At 42.0% G+C, this 18,650-nt stretch overlaps 2 protein-coding genes and 1 pseudogene across 3 annotated transcripts; all 3 read left to right on the top strand.

The window, feature by feature from the left end:
• The first annotated feature begins 2,912 nt into the window (after nt 1-2,912).
• Nucleotides 2,913-3,924, top strand: LOC105520110 (olfactory receptor 4D1). The gene has a single exon (XM_011953710.1). It carries the CDS (start codon nt 2,928-2,930, stop codon nt 3,858-3,860), a length of 933 nt encoding a protein of 310 aa, XP_011809100.1. The 5' UTR covers nt 2,913-2,927; the 3' UTR covers nt 3,861-3,924.
• Nucleotides 3,925-4,600: 676 nt separating this feature from the next.
• On the top strand, nt 4,601-6,860 carry LOC105520162 (annotated as a pseudogene). The gene has a single exon (XR_001003076.1). The product of XR_001003076.1 is annotated as a homeobox protein MSX-2-like (transcript).
• A 10,462-nt stretch (nt 6,861-17,322) lies between these two features.
• On the top strand, nt 17,323-18,240 carry LOC105520109 (olfactory receptor 4D2). Its single transcript, XM_011953709.1, is given in 1 exon segment — nt 17,323-18,240. A coding segment is annotated over 1 exon segment (918 nt).
• Nucleotides 18,241-18,650: the final 410 nt, after the last annotated feature.

The raw sequence follows: 18,650 nt of genomic DNA, 5'->3' as shown, positions 1-18,650 counted from the left end.
TTATATTATTACAGGTGCTCGCCACCACGCCTAGCTAATTTTTGTATTTTTAGTAGAGATGGGGTTTCACCATGTTGGCCATGCTGTTCTCGAACTCCTGACCTCAGGTGATCTGGCCATCTTGGCCTCTCAAAGTGCTGAGATTAAGGCATGAGCCACTGCACACGGCCATGTTATTTTATTTTAAAATTCCTTCCTTCCATCATGATTTATACATAGTTCATTCAAAGTAAAAATATCCAAATAACACAAAGACATCAGGATCAAAACTAGAGTATCTCTGAGGCTTTTCATCTAGTGTTTTACCATGGAAATGTGTATATATTTGCAAAGTAGGGAGAATCACCATTTTCAGAACTACCACTATTACCAACAGTTTGCCAGTCTTACTTCACATACTCCTCTTCCCTTTAATAAAGTATTTTAAGGCAAGACCAAGACATCTTTTCTTTATATCCATAAAAACTTCAGTGTTCATCTCTGACTGATAAAAGCATATAAAAATGTATGGGGGTGGTAGGCTGGGTGCAGTGGCTCCCACCTGTAATCCTAGCACTTTGGGAGGTAGAGGAAGATGGATTGCTTGAGCTCAGGAGTTTGAGACCAGCCTGGGCAACATGACAGACCCTGTCTCTACTAAAAATACAAAAAAAATAGCCAGGCATGGTGATGTGTGCTTGTGGTCCCCGCTACTTGGGGGGCTGAGGTGGGCACATCGCTTGAGTCTGGCTGTTGGAGGTTGTAGTGAGCTGAGATCGTACCACTACACGCCAGCCTTGGGGACAGAGCGAGACCCTGTCTGAAAAAAAGAAAAAGTATGGTGGGTGTAATCTTAGTAGGGATAAAGATCTTAAGATAAAATAATGAAGTATGCTGTTAACATTTCAGGAATCAGTAATCAGGTGTGAGAGTTGGAGCTGGGGATGAACGATTAGGGGTCAGGGGCTTTTCCAGAGAGGCCAAACCGTGCCATTTAAATGGCTGCCCGTGCAGTCTAACCTCGACACCATGTGGTAGAGAAAGGACACAAAGTCAGAGACCAAAATGTGTTACCCTCTGTTGTGGTTGCTGCAACAATGCTCCAGGAAAGGTGTGTACTACCCTTGCCTGTCTCAGAGCCTCCTGCCCTGGTGCACTGGGAGAAGCCCATTCTAACCCTGTTTTATCACATCATTTCCTGTTGAAGAGCTTGCCAGGGTTCTCAGTTGCCCATGGGGACATTTTTCAAACCATCCTAGGCTGGAAGTTGGTGAAGCCACAGAACAAACATAGCACATCTTCCTGGAGTATCATTTTTGCACTAGTATCTGAGGATAAATGTGAATTTTATGTGAAGACAAATATGACAATATTTTGAGTATTGAAATCCCTCATAGATAATTTTTGAGATAATCCTGTTACATTTGTCCATAGAGGTTTATCGAGATCTTTCCAAATATATTCATTCAATTCCTGTGTAAGAGCATCAGTGTAATTGCTGCTACCCTGCCCATGTGCCAGATAGGAATCAGGGAAAAGAGACCTTTTTATGTTCTATTGTCTTTACAGGATGGCGCCTTGGGACAAAGTTTTCTGAACAATTAGAGAAAATACTTGTGGAAAGTTATAGCCCAAAAGAATGGGTTTTAACACCAAGAACTCAGTTTATTTTTCAAGCTAATGTCTTCTAGAACTTTCACTTACTAAAGAATCATGTCTCCCTCCATGCTCTAATTTTTTTTTTCTTTTTAGAGATAAGATCAGCTGGAGTGCAATGGCCATGATAGCTCACTGCAGCCTTGATTTCCTGGGCTCAAGCAATCCTTCCAGCTCAGCCTCCTGAATAGCTGAGACCACAGGTATGCACTACCATGCCCAGGTAATTTTTAAAATTTTTGTAGAGATGGGGTCTCACTATGTTGCCCAGGCTTGTCTCAAACTTCTGGCCTCAAACTGTCCTCCCACCTCAGCCTCCTGAATAGCTGGGGATTACAGCTGCATGCCATCACACCTGGGTAATTTTTAAATTTTTTATAGAGATGGGAGTCTAGCTATGTTGCCCAGGCTGGTCTCAAACTCCTGGCCTCAAGTGATCCTCCTGCCTTGGCTTCCCAAAGCAGTGGGATTACAGGCATGAGCCACTGCATCCAGCCAACACTCTTTTTTTTTTTTTTTTAATAACACTTTGGTCTCGTCAAAGTTTTATGAACCATAATGTTACATTTTAAAAGCTCTGCCAAAGATTATCTAGGGATATGTGTATAATAGAAAATTCACATAAATTTTAAAAGTTAAAACATGAGAGTTCAAGGAGATAGTGCATTTGTCCTGGGCTTCTTTGAATTGCCCCCAGAGATGGCCCATGGCAACAAATGCTACTAGAGAAGTACCTACGGGGAAACGTTTGAGAAACACTAATCATCCCAGCTTCACTACAACCAAGATTATCTGCTTGTTTTTCTTCACATTTACCTCTGATTTTGTACATAACAATTTTCTTCTAATGCAACCTCTCTTTCTCCAGCAATTAATGCACATAGGTTGATGGTGTTTGTGGTCACAGGTACTTGCTGACATGTTTATTTATTCACTGATTGATTCAACTAGCTTTACGGAACCTATGGTTCACAAGACACTATGTTGGGCATAGCAGGTATGAAAAAGAACCAGACATGAAACCTGTGGATGAGGACAGTATGGCCAATGGGAAAAAAGACCCAGATTCCTTTAATATACTGTAGGGCATGGTCAGGGAGATAAGTCTGTGGAACCACTGAAAACATATGGAACATCCTCCCCATGGAGGGCTTTCCTAAGCTACATCTTGGATTGGCACTCAACAATGACTTTAATCAACTCAGTCCTGACTGTCCAAGGAAAATGATTGAATTTTCTTTTTTGTTTGTTTGTTTCAATGGTTTCTCTGTAGGCATGTGGGGGAAGATCCTATGGAACCACAGAACACCACACAGGTATCAATGTTTGTCCTCTTAGGGTTTTCACAGACCAAGGAGCTCCAGAAATTCCTGTTCCTTCTGTTCCTATTTGTCTATGTCACCACCATTGTGGGAAACCTCCTTATCATGGTCACAGTGACTTTTGACTGCCAGCTCCACACACCCATGTATTTTCTGCTCCGAAATCTAGCTCTCATAGACCTCTGCTATTCCACAGTCACCTCTCCAAAGATGCTGGTGGACTTCCTCCATGAGACCAAGACAATCTCCTACCAGGGCTGCATGACCCAGATCTTCTTCTTCCACCTTTTGGGAGGTGGGACTGTCTTTTTTCTCTCAGTCATGGCCTATGACCGCTACATAGCCATCTCCCAGCCCCTCCACTATGTCACCATCATGAACACTCAACTGTGCGTGGGGCTGGTGGTAGCCACCTGGGTGGGGGGCTTTGTCCACTCCATTGTCCAACTGGCTCTGATACTTCCACTGCCCTTCTGTGGCCCCAACATCCTAGATAACTTCTACTGTGATGTTCCCCAAGTACTGAGACTTGCCTGCACTGACACCTCCCTCCTGGAGTTCCTCATGATCTCCAACAGTGGGCTGCTAGTTATCATCTGGTTCCTCCTCCTTCTGATCTCTTATACTGTCATCCTGGTGATGCTGAGGTCCCACTCAGGAAAGGCAAAGAGGAAGGCAGCTTCCACCTGCACCACCCACATCATCGTAGTGTCCATGATCTTCATTCCCTGTATCTATATCTACGCCCGGCCCTTCACCCCATTCCCCATGGACAAGGCTGTGTCCATCAGCTACACGGTCATGACCCCCATGTTCAACCCCGTGATCTACACTCTGAGAAACCAGGACATGAAAGCAGCCATGAGGAGATTAGGAAAGTGCCTATTGATTTGCAGGGAGTAAACTTTAAGTAAGTTGACTTCAAATGACAAATTTCTCTGGATTTTTGTTTTCCCACGTGAAAAATGGAGGAAAGTCTTTACAAAGCATAACAAATCAGATTACACTTATATTTCTTGAGGACCTACTGCTGTGTCAAGTACTGTGTTAAGCACTTCCACGCCTTTTTTTTTTTTTTTTTTGATGGAGTCTTGCTCTGTCACCCAGGCTGGAGTGCAGTGGTGCAATCTCGGCTCAGTGCAACCTCCACCTCCTGGGTTCAAGTGATTCTCCTGCCTCAGCCTTCTGAGCAGCTGGGATTACAGGCACCCACCACCATGCCCGGCTAATTTTTGTATGTTTAGTAGAGACGGGTTTCACCACATTGACCAGACTGGTCTCGAACTCCTGACCTCAGGTGATCCACCCGCCTTGGCCTCCCAAAGTGCCGGAATTACAGGCGTGAGCCACAGTGCCCGGCCTAACACTTCCACACTTTTATCTCATTCTTTTAATGAAACCGACAGTAGATACATTATTATTGTTGTTAAATTAAACAGTTTTTACAAATGAGAAAACTCAGAGAGAAGTGACTTGCTCAAAGGTGAACAGTAAGTGAGTGGCAGAGCTTGCCCTGGAACCTTGCTCTTCTGACTCCAAGTTTAGAGGCAAGAAATAGGAATGGGATTTGAAACTCAGAGTTCCCTGCAACCACAAGAGAAAACCTAGAGAGGTCTTCATCTATAGAGAAGTATCTGTGATGAATGGTCAACTGCTTCATCTTAACTCTGGAACAGTTACATTCTTTTCTACTCCCCACCTCCCTACCTCATTCCCCACTGTGGAATTTAGAAAGTTATCTCGCCCTCCCGTCTCCCTCGCAAAAAAGTTTGAGTCGCCGCTCCCGGGTTGCCCGCGGAGTCGCGCGTCGGGAGCTACGTAGGGCAGGGAAGGCATGGCTTCTGTTTTCGTTGGATGAGGAGGGCCCAGCGGTGGGGGTCGGGCCGGGTTCGGGGCCTCGGGACGCCCAGGCGGCCGCGGAGGAGCGCCGCGTCAAGGTCTCCAGCCTGCCCTACAGCGTGGACGCGCTGGTGTCCGACAAGAAGCCGCTCAAGGAGACATCCCCAATGCCGGCCGAAAGCGCCTCGGCCGGGGCCACCCTGCGGCCATTGCTGCTACTGGGGCACCGCGCTGGAGAAGCGCACAGCCCGGGGCAGACTATGAAGCCCTTCGAGACCGCCTGGGTCAAGTCGGAAAACTCCCTAAGACGGAGCGGCGTGGATGCAGGAACCCGGTCGATATTCGCCCCGCCAAGACATATGAGCCCTACCACCTGCACGCTGAGAAAACCCAAGACCAATCCGAAGCCGCGCACAGCTTTACCAAGTCCCAGCTCCTCGCTCTGGAGCGCAAGTTCCGCCGGAAACAGTACCTCTCCATTGCAGAGGGTGCGGAGTTCTCCAGCTCTCGGAACCTCACAGAGACTCAAGTCAAAATCTGGTTCCGGAACCGAAAACTGCCGGAGTCAGAATTGGAAAAGCTGAAAATAACTGCAAAACCCATGCTAACCTCCAGCTTCAATCTCCCTTTCCCCATCAGCTCGCCCCGGCAGGCAGCGTCCATATACGGAGCGTCCTACCCGTTCCATAGACCTGTGCTTCCCGTCCCGCCCGTGGGACTCTATGCCACGCCAGTGGGATATGGCATGTACCACCTGTCCTAAGGAAGACCAGATCAATAGATTCCGTGATGGATATTTGTTTCAAAGGGTTTCCTCTCCCTCTCCAAGAAGGCAGGACCAGCCAATACTCCTGCTCTGCACACTGCGTGCACCCCGCTAAGCGGCTAGGCCGACAGGGCCACATGACATAGTTGAAATTTGTTCTTTAGGCGGAGGCACCAAGCCTTGTTTTCTTGGTGTAATCTTCCAGATGCCCCCTTCTCCTTTCACAAAGAAAGGCTCTGATGGTTTTTATGTATAAATGTATATAATAAAATATAATACATTTTTATCCAGTAGATGCAAAAATTCAAATTATTTTAAAAGGCAACATTTATATACATATGTGCTTTTTTTCTATATATCACCTTCTTAAAGAGACTGGGTAAGTCCATTTGTTGTATTTTCTTAAAGAGGGAGACAAATTATTTGCAAAATTTGATAAAGTCAATGATTTTGATGGGATTATTGACTTCTGTTTATGGAAAATAAATATTAGAATTGGACACAATGCACGTAGAAAGTATTAGATATGGAGAGATTATTCAAAGTGAAGGTGACACATCACATTTCTGCATTTTGCTTGCATTAAAAGAAACCTTTTTATATACTACCATATTTGTTCCTATCTCTCCCCACCCTCACCCCACCACACACATATTTTCAGTTTTACCTTTTTAAAGAATTTTTTTGTAAGACCAATAACTGGGATGAGAAGAATCCTGAAAATTCCTAGAGGTGACGTAGAAAATTAGAAATATTTCCTAATTCTTCTCAAGGTTGTTGCTTTACTTCATTTCAGATAATTGGAGAGTAAAAAGTTAAAGCCTGCTGGGAGGAATTGATGGTTTCTGAGAAACAGTAGGTACACTTCATCCTCACAGATTGCAAAGGTGATTTGGGTGCGGGGGTATAGTAATTTTCTGCTTAAAAAATGAGTACCTTGTAATCATTACCTATGTGCTAAATATTCTTGAACAATTAGTAGATCCAGAAAGAAAAAAATATATGCTTTCTCTGTGTGTGTACCTGTTGTGTGTGCTAAACTTATTAGAAACTTTTAGATAATTTTTAACATGTTGGGGGCAGAAAATAAAGCCATGTTTTGACTTTTGGTGAAAATGGAGTTGCCAAACAGCCCATTAAGCTCCCTGATATTTCACTTTCCTCTCCATCTCTCCCCTCCCTCCAGTATGCCTTTACCCCTTTGAAAGGATGCCTTGTAAAATTTTATATATTTTATTGAAGAGTTATTATCTCTTATTCTGAATTAAATTAAACATTTTATTGCAAAAAGTAAAGAAAAGAAAGTTATCTCACTTTTAGTGTTGTCTAAATAGTTCCCCAAAAGGCATTTGCCCTTTGTTTTTGTTCCTTCTTTACTAAATACTCCTTGGATAATCTTCACACTGTGCTACTTAGCTGAAATGGCTTAAATATGTCCCCTTCAAAATTCAGGTATTGAAATTTAATGGTCAATGTGATGGTGTTAAGAGGCAAAGCCTTTAAGAGATGATTAAGCCATGAGGCTTCCTCCCTTATTAATGGGATTAAGGCCTTTATAAAAGAGATTTCATGCAGCATTAGGCTCACTAACCCTTTGGTCTTCTGCCATATGAGGACACAGCATTCCTCCCCTCTGGAGGATGCAGCAACAAGGTGTCATCTTGGAAGCAGAGAACAGCCCTCACCAGACAACTGAACCTGTTGGCACCTTAATCTTGGACTGTCCAGCCTCCAGAACTGCAAAAGAATAAATTTCTGTTCTTTACAAATCATGCAGTCTGTGGTATTTCATTATAACCACACAAACAGACTAAGACATTACCCAACACAATCTTTCCATCATTTGTATAGTATGGCTGAGAGGAGGATGGCATAGTATAATTGAGTAACCAAGGCCAGAGAGGGCAGGGCCATGCCTACTAGTGTTCCAAATCTGGGGTAGTGAATTCAGTTCCAAGGCTACTACTTCATGTGTGTTTCTGCATTTCTCTTTAAGTGGAATGAGAGCTTCTTGAGGGCAGGTGCTATGCATTATTCATCTTTAAATCCTCCCAGCTCCTGAAGGGTACCTGACAGAGAGAGGAAGCATTTTTACTTTTTTCTTTTTTTAACATTTTTCCAGCTTCCTATACTTTCCCTCTGTCAATTTCTGTATATTTATTTCTTCCATCTTCCTTGGGGTGTGCAACATTTTGTAAAAGTCTCAGGCAATGTGTAATATAGACCCAAAGTTAAGAAGATAATGCAGAAGCTTTTTGTTCCCCCTTCTCTCCCAAAAACCATCCCATCCAAGAAATGAAAGTCAGAGACCAGGTGCGGTGACTCATGCCTGTAATCCCAGCACTTTGGGAGGCCGAGGCGGGTGGATCATTTGAAGTCAAGAGTTTGAGACCAGACTGACCAACATGGTGAAACCCATCTCTACTAAAAATACAAAACATTAGCCAGGCATGGTGGTGGACACCTGTAATCCCAGCTACCCAGGAGGCTGAGGCTGGAGAATCGCTTGAACCCAGGAAGCGGAGGTTTCAGCCAAGATCGTGCCACTGCACTCCAGCCTGGGCAACAAGAGTGAAACTCTGCCTCAAAAAAAAAGAAAGAAAGAAAGAAAGAAAGCCAGAGGCTCTTCCTGGTTTCTCTTGAAGCCATCATGGCAACTCTGAGTCTATGCTTTCACTTCTTCCTCCTTGTTTCCATTTCACACATTTCTCCATATTCACACTCAACCTTTGGAAATGAGGGGACGGTAAAATGGACTCTGTCTTATTTGATCTCTGTGGCCCCTTAGAATGGCATTTTCCTCTTTCACGTTAAGATCCTTTAAATATCAAATGATACTTTTCACATGCTCCAATTTGTCTCTTCTCCATGTGCAGCGTCTGCCTTCCTATAGTTGTTCCTCTTGTGACAGGTTTGCTGATTCCACCACCCCGGGCATCTCTTCTGTATTTACTCTTATATGACAACATCCCTCTTAAGGTGTGATGCTCACCATATGACACTGCTGCAATGGGCTGTGATTTCTCTGGGAAAAAATTATTTTCTCCTCTGAAACATACATCCATAACAATGTTTTTAGCTGCAAGTAGCATAATAACCAAGTGACAGTGGCTTAAATAGAGAGGAAATTATCTCATTTAAATAGAAGACTAAAGGATAAACAATTCCAGAGTTGGTTAATTCAGTAACTTAAACATTTTAGGGCTCTGGGTTGGCTGCTCTTCAATTCCTTGCCTTTTCTTTCATGGTAGCCATATGGCTGTCAAAGCTTCAGGCATCACACCTTTATTTCAGATAATTCAGCAAGAAGGATAACAAAAGGCATCCATGTGCTGTTTTTTCTTTTTACCAGGGGAGGAAAGAACCACACCAGCAGAATTATCATATGACCCAGTTGACCAGAACTGCATCATATTGTCACCCCAGTCTGCAAAAAGGAATGGGAAGGTGAATGTCTGATTTCTTCAGCCAGGAAAAAGGGATTGGGAATGGCAATCAACAGTGTCTGCCATGTAGGTGTAAGCCCCTGGCAGCACGAAGACACACAATTGGCTTGAGTGAAAAATCTTCTTGATAAAAAAACTCTGTCATGGGCAGTGATCATAAAATCAAATGACTAGAGAAGGTGACAAGCAACATGAATAAGTTGAGTGGGCCCAGTGCAAACTAAGGGGAACTGGAGGTGCTCATCCAGATAAAAGAGGATATCCTACTTCAAGTCTTCTCTTTGACCCTAATGCAGAATTCCAATACTTAAGTCCTTACAGAAAAATTGGAAGGATTTTACTTGGAGATACTAAACAGCCCCAAATAAATAGTCCCAGGCTATTTTCTCCAACTGACAAAACAGCTGACATGATAATCCTAGGAGAGGCCTTCGAGTTCTCAAGCCCTACTCAGGTACATAGTGCTTCCAATCAGCATTTTAGTGGTTTGATTTTAAATACCAATGTTTAGCTGGAGACCACTAGGCAGATGAAGAAACTTTCCCATATAGAAGGCAGACACAAAAACAAAACAAAACTGAAAAAAAGAGAAGTCCAAGTAAACAGAAGAAATTCAAGTAATAGAAGAAAACTTTCTAAGTTTTTACAAATTTAACTTTGTATTTTGAGATAACTGTAGCTTTACTTGAAGCTGTAAGAAATAATAGAGATCTCATGTACTCTTTACCCACATTCTTTCAGTGGTAACTGCCATGTGCTAAATGTTTATATCTCCCCAAAATTCATGTGTTGAAACCTAATCCCCAGTGGAATGGCATCTGGAGGTGGGGCCTTTGGTAGACGATTAGGTCATGAGGGCAGGGGCCTTATGAATGGGATTAGTGCCCTTATAAAAGAGTCCCTGGAGAGCTCCCTTGCTCCTTTGCCATGTGAGGACAGTGAGAAGACAGCTGTCCATAAACTAGAAAGTGGACTTTGATAAGACGCCAAATCAGCCAGCATCTTGTCTTGGACTTCCAAGCCTTCAAAACTGTGAGAAATAAATTTCTGTTGTGTATAAGCCGCCCAGTCAATGGTGGGCTGTTATAGCAGTGCAAACAGGCTAAGGCAGAAACAGCTTACAAAACTATAGTATGATATCACAAGGATATGAACATTGATACAGTCAAGACACAGAACAGGAAACGTTTTAAAATCCTATCATTAATATCCAGAAAAGGTAAGTCACTGTATTCACAAAACAAGATTGGGACGCTATTCCAGAAAGGTACAATAAGAGGATGAGAAAAAAATTCTTGGAAATTAAAGATATGTTTGCGGTATACTGTATTTTTCTAAGATGACCACATCAATATCTTCCATTTCACATGCTCTTTGTTACAATATGAATTTCACATTTTTTAAATTGAGAAGTGGGATCTTTGTTTCCTACCCTTGAATCTGGAAGGGCTTGTGATCTTGGCGAAAGTGTCACCATGTAATCTCTGAGGACAGGTCGTAGAAGGCAATACAGACTCCAATTAGTTCTCTTTGGAATGCTCACTCTTGGGAGCAAGCTACTATGCTAGGAAAATCCCAAGTAGCCACATGGAGAGGCCATTTGCATTTCTATTAATATCTTGATGGACTGGCATTTGTCACCAGGTAGATTTTTCAAGAAAGATTTATGAGAACTATATTTTCTGAATTAAATGTTTGAAATTATTTATCTGTTGTCTTTATATATAAATGACAATTTCACTGAATAAGCATCTTTGGATAATACTTTTTATTTTTCTCAGGTCCTTGTAGCTGTTGTTCTTCTGTTTTCTAGGGCTATTGAGAAGTTGAAGCCAGCCTTCTTCTTATAGACGGGTTCATCTTTTACCATGGCAGCTTTTAGGATTCTTTATCTTTGGAGTTCTGTAACTTTATTCAGTTCTGTTGTAGCATTGGTTGACATTTATCACATTTCCTGGCACACAATCTGCCTTTTCAATCTATTGATTCCATTTATTTCATTTTCAGGAATATTTTCTTGAATTAACGTCTTTGGATATTTTTTGCTCTAATTATTTATATGTCTTCTTCAGGGACATCCAAGTATTAATTAAACTGATATTCTTTGTCTATATTTCATGTACAAACATATATACACACACTTCTTCCTGATCCTTTTAAATGTTTACCCTTTTCCATTCATTTTGTTTAGTTCTCTTAAACCTGTCTTTCAGATATCTTACTGTATTTTAAGCAGTGACTATTCTCATTTTCACTGTTTCCATTTTTTTGTGATGATTTTATTTTCTTCCTATTCTTTTTTTCCTAATCTCTGCCAGTTAAATTTTCCATTTCTGTTTTCATATTGTCATTTATTTCTTAAGATTTAATTATTCTGCTCTGAGCTCTTAATAGATAGAAGTTTGGTTCATTTTTTTCTGAGTTATCTACATTCTTGAAAAACTCGTTGATAAAAATTTTCTTCTCTATTCTGTTCTGTGCTCTTCACCTGCCTTCTTTCCTCCTTTTTGACTTATTTTTTATAGACTCTGCAAGTTGCTTTTTAATTGTTATACATTCTTAAAGAAGCAATTTATTTAACTAGTTATGTGTTAAAATAAAAAGTGGTGGTGATGGTAGTGAAGACAGGCCAGGGAGTGCTCTGGTTAATTGTCCTGGGCTCACAGCACAGCGCTGAACACTGAATGATAGAGGCGTTTGTGTGTGTGTGTGTGTGTGTCTGTGTGTGTGTGTGTGTCTGTGTGTGTGTGTGTGTGTGTGTGAATTTAGCCTATCTCTTCAGCTGGTAAAGATCAGCAGCTGCAGGGGTGCCCATAGCGCAGAGTTTCTCTATCTTAGTGGATAGTGCAGTTATAAATGTGGCATAAGCCCAGCCTCTCAATCCCTTTTTGGTGTTAAATATCACTTAAGGAAGCTCTTCCAGCCAGCCTGTGTGCCCGGATCTTGTCCATCCACACAAAGGTGGTTGTTTTATCTTTCATCGTATACCTCCTACTTAGGAGCCAACTCTGCCAGCATTGTCCAGGAGTTGTCGTGGGCAGAAGCCTCTCTCTCTTCACAGTACTTGACAGTCCTTCACGGTTCATTTTGGGTTTTGTTGTCATCTGAGTTGTAAACATGTCTTAATTTTATTGCAGGTGGGATTTCTGTTTCCAGTGAGGAATAGAAAAAGAAAAACCTTTGTTTTCTTACAACCGGAAGTCATTTATTCATTTAATTTTTTTAAAGTTGTCTTGGGCCACTTTTTAGTTTATAAAAATCTTACTTTTATATGATTCAGAATATCAATTCCAAAGGTAATAAGCAGCACAGAAAAGCTGCTTATAATCTACAACACTGACACAAAGGGAAGGAATATAAGTAAAATTTCTTCCAGATTTATCTTACACATGTTTATTCCACAACACCAGGTGCTTAATTGAATTTGTTGAATATGCACCCATTAAAATGAATGTGGCTATATTTATGAGAATTTATGCCTTTAAGGCATCTCTTGCTAAGGCTATGTTCTCTGAGAGAGAGAGAGAGAGAGAGAGAGAGAGAGAGAGAGAGGCATTTATTGCAAGGACTTGGCTTACATGATATGAAACTGGCTAGGCAAGTATGTAATCTGTAGGGCAGGCCATCAGCTGAAGTTGCTGTCTACGTGCAGAATTTTCCTCCTTCAAGGAAACCTCAGTTCTTCTCTTTAGTTCTTTCAACAGATTGAATCAAGCACACCCAGATTATCTAGGATAACCTCCTTTACTTAAAGTCGACTGATTATAGACATCAATTATATCTACAAAATACCTTCACAGCAACACCTAGATTAGAGTTTGATTGAATAACTGGGAACTATCGCCTAATCAAGTTGACACATAACACTGACCATCACAAAGGGAAATGATTAATTATCAATGATGCTGGGCTTCCTGCATGAGAACTTACATGATGTTTCTTCTACATGTGTCCTGTATCCATTTAATGGCTTGACATTATAATAGTAGCTAAGTCTGACAAACATTTATTTTCTTAAGAATGTGATACATATGGAAATAATTTTCTCAGCTCAATTTTCCATGACTGAGTCTTTAGCATAATTACTCCATCCAGGCCATTCATACACTGGCAACCATTATATTGACTAGTGGTTGCAGTAAAGATGAGCTTTGATGGACCTTTTACACACCTACGTGTACCTTGACTGGGGAAATGCATAAACTGGAATCTACCAGGTCTTTATTACTGAAAGCTAAATCGGAATCATAAAGAATTAATCCAGGTAATTCAGAATCACCCATCTGAGAGTCATTAACATTAACAAGGCCTGCCCATTCCCACCATCAATCTAGACTACTTTTCTGAGTAGCTCAATTTTAAAGTGGACTAAAGCTCCAAATAATGGGAAGAATTTGTGTTTTTTAAAAATTGACGTCTCTTGTATGTATAAGAACTTCACATCATGCTCTTATCCCCAGAGGCAGATTCTTTATTTTGCCAAGTATAAACATTTGCAATGAAAGAATTCAGATCAACCTGAGAACCTCATGTGGATCAGAGAGCTGTAAGAAATCACACAGATTTTATAGCACATCAAGGTTACAATGTTGGTTAATTCCAATTTTTAATCAGTTTCTCATAATTAGAAAATATATGGGTTTCTTGTGCCAATCCTTGTATTAAAGGGCGTAATAATTGACATGTGAAGAATGCAAGCACTTTGTAGATGGTATGAGTATAGTTGATATGGGTAGTGAATCAACTGTGAGGGCATGGTTGACAAGATGAAGAACAAGATTTATGGGGTAATTAAGTTTTCATATTAGTATACAAACATTTTCCCATCCATGACATTGCCTGTGTAAACATCAATTCAGTTTAAAAGGAGAAGAAATCAAACCAGTTACCTTAACGACGCCATGAAAGAGAACTGTCCGTTGTGCTGATGAGCAAGTCATTGGTTCTCAATGTCTGGTCCCTGGAACAGATGCATCAGCATTATCCGAGAACTTGTTACACATGCAAATTCTTGGTCTTACCATTGATGTACTGTATGAGAAATTCCGGTCTGGGAACACAAGTCTGCCTTTTAACAAGGCCTTCAGGTAATTCTCTCAAGGGTAAGAGTCACTAGTCTAAGAAATAGGTTCCTCTAAAACTTTCAGAGTCTCCCTTTTTTTGAAGACCCTCTTGACCTTTTGGATCTTGGCCTGAATATTATCAATTCCTCAAATCTCTAAAATGTTCAATGTGCTTGGTACTTTGGGCACCCCAAGGAAGAACTCTCAAAGAGTGTGTGCTTTTGAGACATTTAGAAACTTTTTAACAACTCCCATTGCTCCCTTGGCCCCGGTGATAATGAGCACAGCTCAGCTTCCTGAGCCCTGTCCATTAGTTTCTCCTCTTGACCTTTTGGATCTTGGCCTGAATATTATCAATTCCTCAAATCTCTAAAATGTTCAATGTGCTTGGTACTTTGGGCACCCCAAGGAAGACCTCTCAAAGAGTGTGTGCTTTTGAGACATTTAGAAACTTTTTAACAACTCCCATTGCTCCCTTGGCCCCAGTGATAATGAGCACAGCTCAACTTCCTGAGCCCTGTCCAATAGTTTCTCCTCAAGGATATTCCCCCTTCCCCTGGGGTCTCACTCATGGTATTATACATGAAGTAAGGGCAGGGGTTAGGAAACTGTGAGGCTGAAGCAAAGGATCTCCAAGAAGATGTAGGCTGAAGCCCCATTCTGGGCTAAAGGGAGGTGAGAGACCACTGTTTCCTCAGCTGCACATAGATCAGCTGTAAGAAAGATCTTGCAACACCTGCTAGAGGGTGGGAGTAATAAACAAGTGACATAGACCTGATAGACCTGATGGTAGTAAGTCTAAAGGATCAGCAGAGACTCAAGAAAAACTGCAGGGGGAATGTGATGTTGAAAACAGATGCCTCTGGTTACATATGAAAACAACAAAGCACAGAATTTTCCCTGTGAGACTTAGGGGGAGGATGCTCACAGCAAAGGATATCAAGGATGAGGAAAATCACAAGATTCTCAACATTGTCATATAAAACAAAGTCACATTTACCTGCTAATATATTAAGTTGGTGAATATTTCTGAGCAAGTGCTAAATCAGAGATGCTGTCATAGACTCTGGGCTTACTAAGTTATTTAATTTGCAATCTAGTTAAATGGAGCAATAGAAAAAAATGATAAATGCTATAATGGAGGTATTTATCAAATGCTATTGGAACACAGAGAAATGAGGAATTAATTCTGCATGAGAGAAATGGGGGGAGGAGTCAAAGGGAAAGTGATATTTCTCTTACTGCCTCTAGGTTGAGAAGGTAGCAAAAACCATTTCAGGAAACAGGATTTATTACCGAAGATATGAAAATAATGAAATAGACTGCCTACACAGAAGCTATGAATTCTTTGAACAGCAGTTGGTTCCTAGGTTACAGCGATACTGATTAGAAAGGTATAGGGAGGCTATATTTTACAGTCTTGTATGAAATGCTGAGAGAGAGTTGCATGCACATATGTAGGTATGTTCTTCCACCCTGAGTTTATCCACAAAGCATTTTAGGTGGCTTCTGAGAGTTTGAGTTTTGAGCTGTGAGCCAATCAAATATTATAACTAGGAGGAATATGACCACGTCTGAGTCAGAGAGGTCTCATGGACAGCTGTGTAGAAGGTGTCCTGGAGTGGAAGAAAACTGAAGGAACAGAATGAGATTAGAACAACCTCTAATACTGTAGTTAATAGATTGCAATAGGCCAGGTAAGAGAGGGTAGGAGAGATTGAGACAGGGCAGGGGGAGGGAGGAGACCACTGACCCCCTACCCTGTCACCCTCCATCTTCTTCTTTTCTTTCCTTTTTTTTTTTTTTTTGGTTTTTGTTTGTTTGTTTCAGACAGAGTCTCACCCTGTCACCCAGGCTGGAGTGCAGTGGCATGATCTCTGCTCACTGCAATCTCCAACTCCCAGCTTCAAGCGATTCTCTTGCCTCAGCCTCCCAAGTAGCCGTGATTACAGGTGTGTGCCGCCATGCCCAGCTAATTTTTTTGTATTTTTAGTAGAGATGGAGTTTCACCATGTTGACCAGGCTGATCTCAAACTTCTGACTTCAAGTGATCCACCCGCCTCAGCCTCCCAAAGTTCTGGGACTACAGGTGTAAGCCACCTCGCCCAGCTCCTCCATGTTCTTCTGTCCCTTTAGTCCCATTTTCTCCATCTCCCCAGCACTTTTCCACTTCCCTTACCTTCACTTGCTGTTTCTTCATTTCCCTTTATTCCTTTGTCTATTTCTATTTGTTTTCTTTCAACAACTTCCTTTGTCTCCCACCCTTGGATTCAGTAACATCTTGTAAAATTCCTGTTTCATTCAGAAGCTGAGTCCCCTTAATACAATATTCATCATCTGTTTCTCAATCCAATGACTCTCCCTGCCTTTTCTCCCTCTTGTCTCAGCATACACACCACATATGCCTCACTCATAAGGGGCTGCCCACTGTGATGGGCAGGAGAACTACTGGAAGTCTCAGGCATCCAGCTGCATCCAATGTCTTCCTTGTGCTGAACTTGTACACCCGATAGCTATTCACCCACCCAGCAGTCAACACCACATGCTTTTTAAGGTAGACTATCATTAAGAATGGGTACTGCAGGGCGCAAATAAATTGTGAGATCCAGATATAGCCTCTGGACTTAATAGTTGAATTGTGGAGGGAAAAAATAGACAGGAAAATCCATTAACATGATGATGTGTTAAATGTCATGTGAAAAATAATTGGCAAAGAATCTTAGTGGAGACTGGAAGAGAGGGTATCTTTAGATTAAGAGAATTCACAGAGGTGAGTAATTGCCATTGATTATTCCATGCACCGTTTTAGGAACTTTTTATCTATCATTCTACTTAAGCCCTCAGAAAATTCTATAAAGCAGGTATTTTTATTTCTACTCTACAAATGTGAAAACTGAGGCCCAGAAAGATTAAATAAGTTACTCATAGTCAAATCACAATGAAACAAAAGACCTGAAATTTGATTTCAGATGTATCTGACTCCAAGTGTCTTCCCACCACTATATGAATCTTTGAAAGGCAGGTTGCATATATTTTTTGATAACGTTAAGATTTCAGAAATGTGTATCCCAGCACCCACCTGTAAACTCCCCAGAGACAGGACGACACCTAGTTTCATAGTCTACACATAGGATGCTCATGATATGGGCCCAAAACCTTGGTTCTGAGCCCCTGAGCCCTGAAAGGGAAAATAGTGACTTCATGGATCTGTGTCTGTGGTTCATTTTCTTTAGGAGTATGGAGAAAACACCATGGAACAAGGGAACCTCACATGGGCATCAGATTTTGTCTTCCTGGGGCTCTCGCAGACTCAGGAGGTCTACATGTTTTTAATGTTCCTGTTTGTCTACATGACCACTGTTATGGGAAACATCCTTATCATCATCACAGTGACCTCTGATTCCCAGCTCCACACACCCATGTACTTTCTGCTCTGAAACCTGGCTGTCCTAGACCTCTGTTTCTCTTCAGTCACTGCACCCAAAATGCTAGTGGACCTCCTCTCTGAGAAGAAAACCATCTCCTACCAGGGCTGCATGGGCCAGATCTTCTTCTTCCACTTTTTGGGAGGTGCCATGGTCTTCTTCCTCTCAGTGCTGGCCTTTGACCGCCTCATTGCCATCTCCCGGCCCCTCCACTATGTCACCATCATGAACACTCAGCTCTGTGTGGGGCTGGTGGTAGCCGCCTGGGTGGGAGGCTTTATCCACTCCATTGTCCAGCTGGCTCTGATGCTCCCACTACCCTTCTGTGGCCCCAACATTTTGGATAACTTCTACTGTGATGTTCCCCAAGTACTGAGACTTGCCTGCACTGACACCTCCCTCCTGGAGTTCCTCATGATCTCCAACAGTGGGCTGCTGGATGTCATCTTGTTCTTCCTCCTCCTGACCTCCTACTTGTTCATCCTGCTGATGCTGAGGTCACATCCAGGGGAGGCAAGAAGGAAGACAGCTTCCACCTGCACCACCCACATCATTGTGGTTTCCATGATCTTTGTTCCAAGCATTTACCTCTATGCCCGGCCCTTCACCCCATTCCCTATGGACAAGGTTGTGTCCATCGACCACACAGTCACGACCCCCATGCTCAATCCCACGATCTATACCCTGAGGAACCAGGACATGCAGGCAGCAGTGAGAAGATTAGGGAGACACCGGCTGGTTTGACAGTGACAAGGGTAGGTTGCTTCTCTTTGGCTTTGTCTTCCCTTTGTGAAGTGGAGAGGGAGCTACTACATCTGCTGCCTTCATAGTGTATTGAGAGTCATCGTAGCAGGGAATGAATTTTGAAACTAAGCAACTTCATGTTTTAGGAAAAAAGAAAGGATCCTCTTTGGTGGTTAAGGTTTGTGATAAAGAGTTTTAACACACGCGCAACAATGAAAATTGTTCACAGGGCCCCCGAAAACCACGCCCTCCTTTTCCCCTTCTTGGTAGACAGTTTCCTGTTGACAGCATTTCCCCTGTGAGAACATTTCTATTTTCAGTATTTTGAACTCTCTTCCCAATACTCCCTTTTGGTGTGAGTCTGGGTTGTTGGGAACAGCGCAGAATTTGGAGGCTTAAGCTCTAAATTA

This window comes from Colobus angolensis, unplaced genomic scaffold, assembly GCF_000951035.1.
Source record: "Colobus angolensis palliatus isolate OR3802 unplaced genomic scaffold, Cang.pa_1.0 Scaffold37, whole genome shotgun sequence".
In the NCBI taxonomy this organism is placed as follows: domain Eukaryota; kingdom Metazoa; phylum Chordata; class Mammalia; order Primates; family Cercopithecidae; genus Colobus; species Colobus angolensis.
This window is presented reverse-complemented; position numbering and strand designations above follow the sequence as displayed.